General features: G+C 42.9%; 1 protein-coding gene across 4 annotated transcripts in view; it reads right to left on the bottom strand.

Annotated features, from left to right (window-relative positions):
• The window catches only part of Tecpr2 (tectonin beta-propeller repeat containing 2), an 82,802-nt gene that overhangs the window by 55,699 nt on the left and 10,250 nt on the right, over positions 1 to 16,853 (bottom strand). For all 4 annotated transcript variants that reach the window (XM_021202011.2, XM_029540586.1, XM_029540585.1 and 1 more), the window contains 2 exons: positions 2,876 to 3,004; positions 1,988 to 2,119 (listed from right to left, as the gene is read on the bottom strand). In XM_021202011.2, coding sequence (XP_021057670.1) covers positions 1,988 to 2,119; positions 2,876 to 3,004 — 261 coding nt within the window. The remainder of the gene's footprint in view (positions 1 to 1,987; positions 2,120 to 2,875; positions 3,005 to 16,853) is intronic.

Below are 16,853 nucleotides of genomic sequence, written 5' to 3'. Positions count from 1 at the left end.
GTAAGATAAACTAACAGGTTTTCATGTAACGAGGTAGGAAAAACCCAAGGGTTTCAGATGCCACACGGCAATCAGCTTTTGAAGAAAACACCACGTGATTAAGCAGCTCCTAGAAGCCACAGTATGACTTCTCCCCCTTTTCTTTCCCTCTGTTGCCTGCAGTTCATATTATAAAGCTCCTAACTACTAATGCAGAGCCGTGGCTGTCTGCTTCCCACTGTGATTATAATGGACTAACCTCTGAAACTGGAAGCAAGCCCTCAGATAAATGCTTTCTTTTGTAAGAATTCTCTTGGTGGGGCCTGGACAGATGGCTCAGTGGTTAAGGGTACTGGCTGTTCCAGAGGTCCTGAGCCCCACCACATTGTGGCTTGCAACCATCTAAGATGTGATCTGATGCTCTCTTCTGGCATAAGGGTGTACATGCAACTACATAAAAATAAGCAAATAAATTAAAAAAAAAAAAAAGAGTTCCCTTGGTCATGGTATCTCTTCACAGCAATAAAACACTGACTAAGACACCATCTCTCCAACCCTGCCAGTGCTTTTGGTTGCCACTAACACTAGATAATAAGAACCTATTGCTGAAGACACTACACACTTAAGTTGCAGAGTACAGGGAAATCAAATAAGAACTGAGCTGGACACTTCCTTATGCCACCTAGTTTTCAGAGTGCCAGAAGGTGGTGCTATGCAGGGTGTTAGAGGGAAACAGCCATCAGTCCTCTCCACTGTGGGCCCTGTGCTGGACTACTCACTTGTCAGGATTACGGTGCTATGTCTGTTTCTGCTGAGGTATGAGGCCTGTGCCACTGGAGGGAATTCATGCTTGTTACTATAAATCTGGTTAAAAGCCCAAAGCTGGAGAGATCACAGGCAATAGGGGAGAAACTACTATTGTTGTTTTGCTAAATGGATATGTTATGGCCATCAAACTGCCTTCTGAATATTTAGGTTATGCCTTAAGTTAGTGTTTCTTTTGTTGTTAGTCAGAGAAGCTTCTTTTTGTAGTAGGCAGAACTTAATTACAAAGCCTCAAAACTGGTCAGAGTGCTGAGAATTCATGTCAACTGAATGCTAAGCCCTAAACAGAACATCTGTATCATCCCCTTCAAGGCTCAGGGAACGTCTCTCAAGAGAGGGAAGAAAGGATATAAGAGCCCCAAGACAAGAAGGAGTGTTGTAGAATATTATCTTCTGGGGATATGGTCATGAAGTCATAGTTGCTATGACTACCCACAGAAGATCAATGTAAAGATTGGGCCTATTGACATTCCAAAACCAAGAGGGGAGGGCTCACAAGACCCTGTCTCCCCATGAGGAACTACTGACAGTCAACTGTCACTTCTTCAGCTGTGTAGCTACTGGTTGTCGCCCATACTCTTGTACATAACAAGCCACATTCACGTTCATGACAACAACCCTCATTAAGTTCATTAGGTCACACAAACTGGATGTGGTCACAGACATGACTGGAAAATTGCTTGCATCCTTCCTGATAACATTTCAAGGACTCAGGAAGGATCACAAGCTCTTTGCTAAATAGCAGGCAAGAGAACAGCAAACATGTTTGAGGAGCTGAGTTGAACACTGCACACAGCATGTAAATATTGAAATACCATGAGACATCCTGAAAACTCATCCAACTTGTTCCTTTGTTTGTTTTGATATAGACTTTTACTATGTAACTCTAGCTGGCTTGGCACTTTCTATGTAGCCCAGGCTGGCCTTAAACTCATAAAGATCCTCCTGCTTCAGGCTCTGAGTGCTGGAATTATAAAGTACCACCAGACCTGCCTCAAACATGTATAATTTTTACTGTTGATTCTTTAGTCAGAGAAGTAGGAGCATGTAGAACACTGAAAAAGTTCATGAAAGAAAATGTTAGCAGCTCAAGGGCATGGTTCTGGAGAGAACACGGAGGCAAGACTGCTGCTTACTACAGACAGAGGGTGGCAATGGCCAGCATCTCTGAAAATCACCTTACCTGGTCTAGATCTAGAGAAGAGTAGACGATCTTCCCTTTGTCATCTCCAGAGAACAGCTTCATCCCATTGGGGCTCCACGCCAGAGCTGTAATGCTGGTCTTATGAACACCAGTAACATCAAATCTCCGCAGCTATGGATGACAAGAGATCACGGGGAAGGAGAGCTGCTGTGACTGCACTCCTACTTTGGGGAGAGATGGTTTTCCAAATAGAACTGCACACAGATTCCCTCTGCCTATCTACATTCGAAACTCACAGACAGGCCAACAAGATGGACAACAGCACTCTCTGCCAAACCTGAGGATGTCAGTTCAACCCCTGGACCTATATGGTAGGGGGGAGAGAGAGAGAGAGAGAGAGAGAGAGAGAGAGAGAGAGAGAGAGAGAGAGAGAGAGANCAGATTCCCTCTGCCTATCTACATTCGAAACTCACAGACAGGCCAACAAGATGGACAACAGCACTCTCTGCCAAACCTGAGGATGTCAGTTCAACACATGGACATATATGGAAAGACAGAGAGAGAGAGAGAGAGAGAGAGAGAGAGAGAGAGAGAGAGAGAGAGAGAGAGAAAGAAAGAAACACACATACACACATGCACACACACTCCCCAATACAAAAAAATAGAAAAACCACAAAAGGGCATTAAGTAAAAGTAAGAGCACCGATTTGTGCTTTATGCCAAATGTTCCAAGCAGGGACAAAGATGTCACCCAATTATAAACAGTACAATGTCAGACTGAATACACACTTTCTATGCAGAAGAGGATTCCCCACCATTGACACTTTACAGAGATCCTCGGACCTCTGGAGTGCTGGGTCAAAGGCTGGAGCCACCAGGAACTGGAGGAACTGGCCAAGAAGAGCAGCGGAGAACCTGAACACTCACCTGCTTGTTCCTCCCTGGCAATGAAGACACAAGCTGGAAAACTGCAACCCTCCCAGAGGCAGTGCCTGCTGCAACGAGGTCATCAAAGCAGCTCAACAGCTTCACCACAGTGATAGACTCTATCTTCCCCTAAATGAAGACACATCAGAAACAAATCATCTGTGACCAGAGAGACACTTAAGATGAAGAAAATAAAAAGCAGCTATAAAGCTGGAACCATGAAAGAAGGTTCCTGAGCTGCAGCATATAAATTTCTGATTGAAAATGTGAACAAAGTCAGAAAGACAGATCATTCTAGGACTTCTGCATTTTAAAAATTGTTATTATTATAGGGTTGTAGAGGTGGCCCTGCAGTTAAGAGCACTGACTACTTTTCCAGAGGTCCTGAGTTTAATTCCCAGCAACCACATGGTGGCTCACAACCATCTGTAATGGGATCCAATGGCCTCTTTTGGTGTCTGAAGACAGTTATATGCAGTCTAGAGTAGCTTCAAACTTGACCAACAACTCCTTTTGTTTAAAGCAATAGTTTTTATGGCATAAGTTAACAAGGTTTTTGTGAAGAGACAGGTCATTTGTCTTGTGCCTTATTATTTTGAAGTCTTGTGTAGATAAACTAGTTAGTCATTTATTTTCTGTTCTTATACCTATAATAAATCACCCACTCCTAGTTTATGACCTTAGCTTCTGAGATCAGTGGATTCATTCCTAGCCTAGAGTGAATGTTTTCCCTTGTTCATAAATTTGTCCCAAGCCTATTTCTTTTCCTACTACAAAGTACATGCATTGTGACACATGCAGATTCACATAACTCTTTTTGCAACTTCCTTATTCTGCAGGGGGGCTTAAAATTACTTTATTCAATTTAGGAGTTTTATAAAATCATTATCAGGAATTATGACATCACCATTTCATCTAAACAACATCATTACATGAAAGTTATCTTCATATTGATTCTGTAGGAAATCTGCCCAACAAAGTGGCTAAATCCAGCAAACAACAGGCTATGTCAGACATGTGAGGAGCACAGCACTGACAGGTATATATCAGCAGCAAGAAGCATCCTTGGGACAAAGTCCCTGGGGTCCTTGCCTCTTCAGTGCACACCCACTGAAGTCATGTAAAATGGTGGGCCATCTCCAGAAAGCTCTCTTGCTTGCCACAGCATTTTCCTGAATGGCTCCCACCAAGTGGGCTTATTGTTCTTTTCCCTGTGTCTTGCTCAGATAGATCGACTACATCTTTGAATGTTTTGGTAGAACATTTTCTAGACCTTTTTTTGGTTGGGGAGCAGGGCAGTGGTGAAGCAGAGCTAGAATGTATAAGGAAAGTTGAGGATTGTTTTCTTTTCTTTCTTTTCTTTTTTTTTTTTTTTTTTTTTTTTTTTTTTTTTTTTTTTTTTTTTTTTTTTTTTTGGCTTTTCGAGACAGGGTTTCTCTGTGTAGCCCTGGCTGTCCTGGAACTCACTCTGTAGACCAGGCTGGCCTGGAACTCAGAAATCTGCCTGCCTCTGCCTCCCGAGTGCTGGGATTAAAGGCATGTGCCACCACACCCGGCAGGGATTGTTTTCTTTTGTTTTTCAGTGTTTTCACTGTAGCCCAGGCCAACCTGGAACTCACTGTGTAGCCCAGCTAAATGAGAACTTGGAGCAATATTCTTGCTGCAGCATCCTGGATGCTGGGAAAGCATTCTTCTCCCTATCCAAGAAGATTCAAATGAACTTAGGCGTGATCCTTGTGACTGTTTAGGCAATAGGAAGTCTAACTAAGACAGCTAGGTTGGTGTGCAAAGTGACTTTCAGTTCAATGAATGTCAGTCAGCACTGGTCAAGATACCAGCTCAACTTCTCTCTGTTCAATGACATATAAAGTTTTGTCTCATAAAAACTGTGGTAGCATGTTCAGGGCCTACAGAGGTCCAAGGCAAATGAAGTGCCAACCATGAGAAGGGGTGATGGACACGAGCACCCATCTCTAACCAAGAAGCTACCTCCAACTGACAATGCTTGTAAATGAAAAATTCATTCTCTCCAACTGAGTGTCACTGGATATACAAGCCACATAATATTTTTAGATTTATTCATTTATTTTTATGTACATTGTCACTGTCTTCAGACACTAGAAGAGGGCATCAGATCCCATTACAGATGGTCGTGAGCCACCATGTGGTTGCTGGCATTTGAACTCAGGACCTCTGGAAGAACAGTGCTCTTAATCACTGAGTCATCTCTCCAGCCCCTACAAATCACATTTGAAGGTAGACCCCATGCTCAGCAGAAGATGGCCATCAGAAAACTAACTTAATGCTATGTTTGGAGGCTTTTGGGGGTTGGGATGTGAGACAGGATGTCTCTGCCTAACAGGTCTGTCTGTCCTAGAACTTACTCTGTAGGCCAGACTGCCTTGAACTCACAGAGATCTGCCTTCCTCTGCCTCCCAAGTGCTGGGATTAAAGGTGTGTTCTACTACTGCCTGGCTTTGGGAGCATGTTTTTACCTTATATACAAACATGTACTTACTATGTTTGTATATTATGGTTTCCAATTTTGTGTTTTTATGGTATGTGGATGTATGTATATCTGCATGTGTGTTGTTTTTTGTGCTTTGTCTTCGTTTTTGTATGCTTTTATTCTGTTTTTTAAATTCTATTTTGTCTGTTTTCTAAAGAGAAAGAGAAATAAAGTGTGGAGTTGAATGGGTAGGAAAATAAGTAGAATTTGGGAGATGAAGGAGAAACCATAATCAGAATATATTGTATGAAAAAAATGTATTTTCAAAAGATTAAAAAAATTAGTTTACTTTAAAATTATATGTGTATGTTTGTATGGGCAAGTGTATGAGTGCAGGTGACTTTTAAGGCCAGAAGAGGGTTTGAATGCCCTGAAGCTGAAGTGACAGGTGGTTGTGCACAGCCTGATGCACTGCTGAGAACCAGACATGGGCCCTTTGCAAGAGCAGTACATGATCTTAAACATTGAGTGGAAGCTTAAGTTTTTCTCAACCCCAACTTAAATAATGGTTCCTAAATGCTTTAACCTCCCTTCTAGTCTATCACCCACAAGACGGAGTGGAAAAGAAAGGTTCTTTTTTTTTTTTTTAAAGATTTATTTATTTATTTTATGTATGTGAGTACACTGTAGTTGTACAGAGCAGGCTGGCCTCAAACTCAGATATCCACCTGCTTCTGCTTCCCGAGTGCTGGGATTAAAGGCATGTGCCACCACTGCCCGGCTCCCATTCTAAATTCTTAATTCTTCAAAATAACAAAAATTTAAAAACTCTTTCCTAATGAAGAACATGCTGGTTAATCATGAGTAAACTGAACTCTTATTAATAAGAGAGAACTAAAGCCCAGGAAGGAGCAGTGGTGCATGACTTTAATCCCAGCTCTCAGAGGCAAACTGTGAGTTTGAGGCCAGCCTGGTCTCCATAGTGAGTTCCAGGAACAGCCAGAAGCATAAAGAGAGATCACGTCTCAAAATCCTAAGGAAGTGGGAGTATAATGAAGGAGCTTTGACAAGAGGATGTTTCCCAAGCAATTATGAAAAAAGTCTGAAGTCAAAAGACTCCAACCCAGAACCAAGACCAACTTGATTCTCAGCGTGGACAAGCACAGAGCCACCAAGAGGTGATACCTGTCCTGTCTGTCCCAGGTTTGCCCAGCTGATTAAACAATATACCCAAAAAGGATTGATAAACTGATTCCCAGCATCTTTGGTTCTTAAATCAATAATACTATTAACACTGAGTCAAGCTCCATGGAAGTTTATTAAAACCATGACAGAGAACACAAATATCTAAGCTTGAAGTTTTCCCTTCTGGTAAATCCCTTTAGTTTCTGATGCAGTCATTTCTACAGCAATTAGCCTGCCGTCTATATAAGAACGAGCTCCATACACTGGGTGCCAAGTGAAGCCTCAGTTTACCAAAGTAGGTCATAGTCCTGGCTCTCTTATAGATTAGCTATGAGACATGCACATAAAAAAAGCTGCCTACAGCAACTGGGGGTGGTACCGACAGCTCGCTTTCATATGCTACTTTTTAGCTTTCAGAATATTTTCATAGGCTATAAATAAATCCAATGCCAGATGGAGACACAGGTTAACAAATCTAGATCTTAAGTAATAAGGAACAGAGTGATCCTTTCAAGAGTCTTAATGTTGCTAGTATTACCAATCAGGTCTTTCTTGACTATGGGTAGGGGCAGATGGGAGGAACAAGGGAGAGGAGCTAGGAAAGAAGACCAGTTCAGGCCAAAGTTAGTAACAGCCAAGTCTAGCAAACCATTAATGAAATAGATCCCTGAGGCAGTAAATCCATAATGAAGACAAACTCCATCAAGACCTTGTTGGGATGGCGAGAGCAATATAACAACAGTGCAACAACTTTTTTGTTTGTTTTTCTAGACAGGGTTTCTCTGCATAGCCTTGACTGTCCTTAAACTCACTCTGTAGCCTAGGCTGGCCTCAAAGTCAGAGATTGGCCTGCCTCTGCCTCCTGAGTGCTAGAAAGGCGTGTGCCATTGCCATTGCTACCACCACCACCACCCAGCTTCTCTTTTCTTTTTTCCTTTCTTTTCTTTCAGGCAAGGTCTCTGTATGTGGTCCTGGAAGCCTGGAACTCATGCTCACTTTGTAGTCCAGGCTGGTCCAAACTCAAAGCTCTCTGCTTGTCTGCCTCCTGAGTGCTGGGTTTAAAGGAATGCACCACCATGCACAGAGACAGCCACCTTCTTTTTTGTTCTATTGTGTTAGGCAACTTGTTAAACACTGTATCTGCATTGCTAAAGCTACAAGCTACCTAGGAAGGGAGAAGTTATAGCCATCTTCATTTATAAAAGAAGGGGTAAACTCCGAGGAGCTCAATGATGTGTCTAAGGGGATGGAGTCAAGTCAGGGCCCACAAGCAGGCATGACTGTCTCTAGGCCTGCTCTGACTTGGCTCTGGGCCTTCTCCGAGAGAATTCAAAAATCTCAATGACAGTCTTCTACAGGTGTGAAAAGGACAAAGGATACATGGATTTTATTCTCTGGAGCTACGTTACATTAGAATGATGGTGACAGAAGAACTCACTGACATTGTTTCTACAGGAGAAGGTGACAGAACAGTTCTGGACTCACAAAGCCTTAATGTGGTAACAAGATACTGAAAGGGCATTTTACCTAAGGATATGTAACTACAAAACCACATTACATAAGGAAGCAAAATATTTAGAGATCTTGCCATGCCACAGCACAAATTTAAAACTGTGTAATTTTCCTGCATAGTCTCAAAATAAAACTAATCATTCAGTATCCACTGCAGCATGTGTATGTATGTATGTATGTATGTATGTATGTATGTGTATGTGTACATATGTGTGTTTTCTAATAAGCCTATGTGCTAACCTTGAGTTAATCATTAATAAATGCCACAGTTTCTAAGAACCAAATTACCCCAGGAAAGAAACTACCAGCACTTAAGCACAGTTCAGATAGAAACAGACTATACGATGTGGAGAATCTCTTGTGTACTATGTGGAAACATCACCTGTCAATAAAACAAAAACAAACAAACAAAACTGTTGGCCTAGGCCTAGGCAGGAAATAGGAGGTAAGAGTTCAGCAGGTAGAGAGGATTATGGAATAGAGTCGGGTGTGGGAAAGATTTGCCCTGAAAGCTCATGGAGACAGTTGCATGAACCTGGAGAGGTAACTACCCACGTGGCAGGACTTAGAATAAACGGGTTAAGTTATGAGCTAGACTGGGAACAAGTCCAAGCTTATGGCCTAGGCAATTATTCATAAAATCTCAGAGTCGTTATTTCGGGAACTTGAGCTCTGGTGGAAAAGCCTGCAGTTACCTCAGTACAAACACCTGGAAATCCTAAGACAGGAAAAAAACCAAAACTTTGAAATATATTGTTGAGTTGTCACAAAAGTAAGGAAAATCCACATCACCAAAAATAAAGACAATACAGTCCAAACAAGACAGAAAGTGGTGTTGAAGCCACAAACTACCCTGTGACTTCCTTTCCAGCTGTTCCCTACCAACCACAAAAAGCCTCGGGTCTCCAGCCTGAGGAAGGCTGAGGAGAATAAACTCCAAGGGCTGCAAGATCCTGCTACTTTAGTAACAGTCTACTGTGTCCACATAGACTGCCAAGCTTGGCACATGTCTCAGCAGGACTTCCCCTTTTCCACTGACCATACTGAAGAGTGTCTCTAAGCACAGTGTCTGACCGTATCTGGAGGGTGACCCTGCCCGGAGCTTCCTGCAAGTGCTGCATGATTCAGCACAGAAGAACTACTTAGCTGTATGATAATTAGGTATTATGTTATGACCAATCAGCTCTTTCCACCTGTAACCCCCAACTCTTATATACCTACCCCTGAAACAGTAAAGCTGTCTCACTGAAGGGCATCCGGAAGTCCTTCCATCATACTCATGGTCATCTGAACCCTGCTCGCTGCCTCTGTTCCCTCCACCCTTGTGGGCCAATGACCACCAACCTCTGAGGAGAGGGGAGATCCATAACTGGTGCTCAAACTGCAACTCCTGGAACCCAGAGTTTGCGAGTCCTGCTCCCCCAGAGGGTTGCAGCATTTTTGCCTGACCATCCAGCTTGAGGATCTGTCATCTCTGTTCCTTCCTTTGCTTTACCTTTGTTTGCACCTTATGGAAGGGTCCCACCCAGTACAACTGGAAGAACAACTGAAGCCTCTCAGTTGGGGCGACCCCCTGACACTGGCTAAAGGTCCCCCTACCTTCTTTCCAGACCAAACAGCCTGACTGTAAGTAATAACCTTTACACCTTTCATAAAAAATCTGGTCACACAGCAATCGGGTTTAAAAGTCATTAGGATGGTTGCCAGTCTCTTAATCTGTTTGTGCTAATTGGGGCATTTTCAATCTTCTTCCCTCCTCAGCAGAATTGCCTCTGGAACACTGAGCAACACCCAGCGGCACTTCCTGTCTTTTCTATAATGGCAAACCCAAAACCACATCTGAGGGATTTCCTAATTAATTCCCCTGGGGCTTCACTTAAATGGAAAGGATTTAAAATCTCCCAGAAGGAGAACCTGGAGTTCAGACTGAGGTGCTTCAACTCACACCATGGGTCATGTCAACAGGGTCCTATTTCTGACCTTGACTTCTGGATGTGTGTTGCCTAGACGGTCGATAAAAAGGAACCCCAGTAAAGCTATGTTTTGCCCCTCTCTTTTCTCCCTATGATAGCTGCCATCAGGCCATGCATAGGGAAAACACAAAACCTAAGATGACCTGTTAGAGGACAAAACACAGGAGGATACAGGGAAGACTCAAATGAAAAAGACAACCCTGAGACTTGTCAAGTGGCTGATTTAGCCACTTTAGAAAAGCCAACCAGGGGCTGGAGAGATGGCTCAGTGGTTAAGAGCACTGACTGCTCTTCCAAAGGTCCTGAGTTCAAATCCCAGCAACCACATGGTGGCTCACAACCATCTGTAATGAAATCTGGCGCCCTCTTCTGGAGTGTCTGAAGACAGCAACAGTGTACTTACATATAATAAATAAATATTAAAAAAAGAAAAGCCAACCAGGTCCCCAAAGAAGGAGCCAGAGAAATACCCAGGGAGCTGAAGGGGTCTGAAGCCCCATAGGAAGAACATCAATATGAACTAACCAGTACCCCCAGAGCTCCTTGGAACTATACCACCAATCAAAGAAAACACATGGTGGAACTTGTGGCTCTAGCTATATATGTAGCAGAGGATGGCCTAGCCAGTCATCAATGGGAGGAGAGGCCCCTGGTCCTGTGAAGGCTCTATGCCCCAGTATAGGGGAATGCCAGGACCAGGAATGGAAGTGGGTGGGTTGGGAGCAGGAGGAGGGGGAGGGGGAGGGAATTTTTGGAGGAGAAACTAGGAAAGGGGATAACATTTGAAATGTAAACAAAGAAAATCTCTAATTAGAGAGAGAGAGAGAGAGAGAGAGAGAGAGAGAGAGAGAGAGAGAGAGAGAAGAAAAAGAAAAGCCAGCCGGGCCTGGTAGCGCAGGCCTTTAATCCCAGCACTCGGGAGGCAGAGGCAGGTGGATTTCTGAGCAAGGCCAGCCTGGTCTACCAAGTGAGTTCCAGGACAGCCAGGGCTATACAGAGAAACCTTGTCTCGAAAAACCAAAAAAAAAAAAAAAAAAGCCAAGCCAACTGACTTAAACAGAAGTTATTCCCTAGCCAACAACACTGCTTCCCCTTTACCTTCCTCTTGTACTCTATGAGCCCTCATTGGCTACAGAGGACAAAGACCTAGAAATTAAGACCAAGGCTTCATAAGACATCCAGATAAACTCTCTTCTAGCCTTTCCCCCACCATGGCCATTGAGCAGCTCAGTAATCTCAAAGACACTGGGAACAATTATCCTTAGCCCCCTCAGCCACAAGAATACTGAACCTTCACCCACAAAGACTTTTCTGGTTAAACTACATGTATCCAGATAATTCATGTCCCATAAACCAAATCTATTTTACAAAGGTTCACTACAACCTTTTAACCACCCAAGACTAGAGAGATAAATGATGATCTACTCTCCCTAGTCCTCTGTACAGTGGGAAACCCTTAGAGATGAATGTCAGATTCAGGTAAAAAAATGAAGTACATAATCAACAAATAGGACCACAACAAGGACAACCCCCCTAGTTAATAAACAGTTACTTACTATGACCAATTGTTCAGCCAAGGTAATTTCTCCACAGGGATTCAGCCCTGCTACCTACTTGCTTTCAGTCCTTATGTCTATACCACACCTGGGACCATTTAACCCCCTTGTCCATGGGCCTGGAGAGGCCTTTTCTCTGACTTTCATAAATCAAAAACCAACAGAGACTGTCTCGAGTTCATACTAAGAGTACAAGCAGTTTAGAAAAACAACAGGCCCCGCAGCTAAAGCAATGCTTGTAAACAATCTTACTTAGGAAGGAATGACCCCAGAATATGGGCAGGCATGCCATAGACTAAGAAACAAACGTGACAATAAGTGGATTGTGGCTACCTATGGTACTGGGACTGCCTCATATCTGTTCTCCTCTCTTGCCCAAGTCTTTGCAGAGGCAACATGGTCTAATGCAAGATGCTTTAAATGTGTAGAGACTGGACATTGGAAAGGAGATTGCCCCCCAAAATGACTCAACTGCCCCCAACCCTCCCAAATCCATCTGTCCCTGCTGTAGGAAAGGCATTCACTGGGAAAGGTTGACAAATCCTAACATGACAAAGATGGCAAGCCCCCTGCCACCTCTAAACTCCTTGTGGGGTCCTCAAACCCTCAGTACCATCAGTAAGAGGGAAGAAGATCCAAGTCCACTGGTCACTAATATACTGGAAAATAAACTTTCAATAAAATTGACAATAAAAGTTTTAAATGCCTAGTAAACACAGGGGCAGAAAAGACCATCCTAAGATGAGTCAAGCTTCCCCCTCATTGGACTCTCCTAGCAGGGCCTCAATTGATGAGAGTAGGTGGTCTGTCCCAAGCATTTATGAGCCACGGCTTTTATAAGACCATTAGTCCCCTAATGGCTGATGTGGTCACTAACCTGCTGGGTAGAGATATCTTAGAATCTTATGAATCTTAGAATTAAATGTGGTCCTTGCTAGTGGAGAAGAGAAGAATGCTTCCAAATAGAAAATTAACAAAAATATCAAGATCAAAAGAGCCCCTAATTCTAAGGGCCGCAGTTGAATAACTTACTCCCTGCCTAGAATGGCTCACAGAAGAGCCTGTCTGGGTGGAACAATGGCCATTAAACAGGGAGAAATTAACTATTTTACAGGTAGTTAAGCACCAGTTAGACATGGAGCACATTTGTCTTTCTAGAATCTCCTGGAATACCCTGGCTTTTGTAATGAAAAAGCAGACCAGGACCTGAAGGTTTCTCAACATGGCCACCCGTTGCCTCTGTTATACCTATAAATACCCTGCTATTAATGTCAGACATTAGAGATCACTTCTTTTCAATACCACTCCATGAATAAGAATGCAAAAACTTTGCCTTCTCAGTCCCTAAAGTCAATAATTCAGGACCAGTTGACAGGGTTGAGTGGAGAGCACTCCTTCAAGTCATAGCTAACAGTCCCACCATTTGCCAGGAACCTGTAACTCACACACTAAAACTCCTTATTACATCAGGTCTCTGTATATATCATTATATGGATGACCTGTTAATGTGGCAAGATAAAAAGCAAGATCAAAAATTAACCCTAGAGAATTTTAAACAGGCCCAAAGAGCTCTAACAGAATGAGGCTTTACAATAACAGAAGATAAAATCGATCCAATTCATTCCTCCCATCACAGTCCTACAGACAAAAAAAATCACACTAGTCTTAGTCCAGTCAGCTAAATCAGTCATTGACTTCCCCAACCCATTAACTCTAAATACCCTTCAAAGCTTTTTAGGCAATTATTAATTGGCTTAGACCTTGACTCCCCTTACCAACTAGCCAATTACAGCCTTTATTTGATTTGCTTAAGGGTTTCAAAGACCCCTTCTCTCTTCGCTCACTGACAGCAGCAGCCAAGGAGACCCTTTGGTCTATTAACAACCACATTAAAAACACCTCCCAGTCTAGAAAAACCAAAAACAAACAAACAAACAAACAAACAAACAAAACCACCTCCCAGGCTCACTATGATTCACAACAGCCAATCCAGATCCTTATATTCAATTCTTCCCCCAAAGTAGTTGGAGCCTTATATCAACCTTAGGGGATTCTAGAATGGCTCCACACACCAATAGGGGGAGCACCTCCATTACTAACTGAGGTCAGCCCTTTATCTACCATGATAAGGACAGGAAAAGAGTGCACCTTATAAATTATAAGTAAAGAATCTAATGTAATTATTTTACCTTTTGCTCTTGCAGACATCCAATGGCTCCTGAGAAACCTTGCCTCTTTTGCTAATAATCTCATTGGCTTCCCAGGACAGACAGACAACCACTACCCCAAGGATAAACTGCTGAGGACTATACCACTCTTTGGATGGCTCCCTCCTTGACTATTCTCTTGAGACTCATATTTTTCCCTCTCACAGATAAATCTCCCCAATTTAAAGAACCATATGCTACCTTCCTGATACTAACATACCTAAAAGGACTATTAATCTATATTCAGACAGCACTTATGCCATCAACCTACTCATTTGCTAGCTCAATCCTATATCAGATTTGGTGGTAACCCTCTTTCCCTACTTTTTCAACAATACTTCAAACTAGAACACATCCGAAGATTATCAGCCACATATGGTCACAGTCATCTCTCCCCACATCAGACCAGAACAGTCCCTCAAAAAGAGTTGCTTGCAGCACAGGCCTCCAACAAAGCAATCTATCCATGGACACAGCACATAGTCTCCCCACTACCTAAGCAACATAGCAAATGACTCCCTTCCTTCTGTCACATTCTCTTTTCTGGTATAAAAGCAGTCCTTTCTCAGTCTGGCCTGGGAGACATCTTCTGCTTATTTTATTATGCATTATTTATTTATTTATTTGGGATGTATGTGCACACACACTGTACACGCTATATGCAGGTTAGAAGACAGATAACTTGCAGGAGCAAGATCTCTCCTTCTACTATTTGGGACCTCCAGAAAGAACTCAGGTTGGCAGTCTTTAGTTATCGAGCAGACTTGCCATTTCGTTTTGTTTTGTTTAGAGAAAGGGTTTCTCTGAGTAGCTCTGGCTGTCATGGAACTCAATCTGTAGACCAGGCTGGCCTCAAACACACAGGGATTTACTTGCCTCTATCTCCTGAATGTTGGAATTAAAGGCCTGCGCTATCACTGCCCAGCTCGCTGTTTCTTTAAGATGACTCTGGCCATCTGTGATCTAACCTTTTAACTCTCCTGTCTCCCTCATTCCTAATTTCCTGCACCACATTTTACTGTCCTCTGGCTAGCAACAAAATCTCCTGAAACAGAAATCTAGTAATCAAAAGTGTTAAGCCTGGTGAAAATGTTCAAATTGGTAATCCCAGTACTCTAGAGGCTGAGCCAAGACAGCCATGAATGCAAAGCTAGCTTGAACATCAGAGTGAGACCTTGTCTCAAAAGCAAAACAAAACTGTTAAGGACAATTCTATTTAAAAGGTACCTGGACTGGTTTTCTGGACCCACACCAAAGCATTAGGTTGGCACCACCCATCTTCTCAGGCACCTTGGCAGGCTGTTTTTCCTTTATACACAGACAAAACCACATCAGGAGAAAGTGCTCTTTGTGAGCTAGCTCTTGGCAACCGTGAAGCTGGACAAAGCTTTCATTATAAGATTCTTGTGATGAGCCAAAGCTCAACAAACTTCAGCAGTAAATGTAAACTATTCTGAAATGGTTAAGAAGGCCAAATAAGATAAGAATCACTTCTTTTTCCTTCTATACTAACAAAGAAGAACTGTTAAGTTTTCATATAACTTTTTTTTTTTTTTTTTGAGACAGGGTTTCTCTGCATAGCTCTGGCTGTCCTGGAACTCACTTTGTAGACCAGGCTGGCCTCAAACTCAGAAATCCACCTACCTCTGCCTCCCAAGTGCTGGGATTAGAGGCGTGCGCCACCATCGCCCAGCTTCATATAACTTTTAATGAACTGGAGATACAAACGTTTCTGCTTCCTTTAAAAACTTCCTTTTCTTTTTTTGAGGGGGGGGGGTGTTTGGTTTGGTTTGGTTTGGTTTTTGGTTTTTCGAGACAGGGTTTCTCTGTGTAGCCCTGGCTGTACTGGAACTCACTCTGTAGACCAGGCTGGCCTCAAATTCAGAAATCTGCCTGCCTCTGCCTCCCAAGTGCTGGGATTAAAGGTGTGTGCCACCATTGCCCGGCCTTTGAAAACTTCCTTAACTCTCCACTGCAAAATGGAACAAGGAATGATGCCTGGGCTGAAGGAGAGAACACAGGCATAGACAGAACTGGGTAAAGCAATGACTCAGGAAGATGGACACCTAGACTGCCAGGATTAGCATTAGCTGTCAAGTGACAGAAAACAATCCCTGCACCTTGTCAGGGGCTAACTCTTACAAGGCAGGCAAGTGCTTTGGAGCACCCAGTCACCCCATAACTCTAATACCTAAAGTGTTGACAAAACTACCACATGCAGTGAAGCAGGATCCCACTTCATTTCCTGTCTATGTTCTTACCCATATGTTCTTAATCGTTACAGCCCATTTATAGGAAAATATCATGTAGCATAGCTTGGCCAGCCCCAACCTCAGCCTAATCCAAAAGCCAACATGATGTCCAACAGGTTTTAGAGTATTTCAGGCTTGGGATTTTTAGATTGAGGACACTCAAACATTAAAATCCATGCAAATAGTCCAAAATCCAAAAACTCCAAAACTGGAACCAATTCTGGTCTCAAACATTCCACACATGTGATCGTCAGCCTATAATGAAACATTCATCACTCTAATGCACCCTGACTCTTCCAACTGAAAAATAGGATGGACACGTGCAGGCTCAAGGCCTTTCCAATCCTCCTGCTAAAATGGGCTACCATAAGAAATGGCTCAGAAAGTACTTTACCCATGAAACTATCTCCTCAGCCCCATCTTCTTACTGCTAACTTACTTATAACATTATATTTTAATTGAACTTTTGACTAATGTTATATTTATTTCACCCTTTCTGTTTGTTCACCTTTTTGTTTGGTATGTGGTTTGTGTTGTGTTGTGTGTGGTATATGTACCTGTTAGTGTAGATGTGTGCATATGGGTATGCATGTGTGTGTGTGCGTGTGCGCACTTGCGTGCACACCAAGCACATCCCATGGTATGCACATGGAGGTCCAAGGACCACTGTGGAGACTAGCTCTCTCCTTCCAGTATTCTACTATTCTGCCAGCTCACCATCTTTGTTTTCAGCGGAGTTTCTCACTGAAACTGAACCTCATCATTTTGGCTAGCTGCTGTCCAAGGAGCTTCAGGGATTCTCTCTCTCTCTCTCTCTCTCTCTCTCTCTCTCTCTCTCTCTCTC

The sequence above is a fragment of the Mus pahari genome, chromosome 7 (assembly GCF_900095145.1).
Source record: "Mus pahari chromosome 7, PAHARI_EIJ_v1.1, whole genome shotgun sequence".
Taxonomy (NCBI): domain Eukaryota; kingdom Metazoa; phylum Chordata; class Mammalia; order Rodentia; family Muridae; genus Mus; species Mus pahari.
Note: the sequence above shows the minus strand (reverse complement) of the source record. Positions and strands in the feature narration are given on the sequence as shown.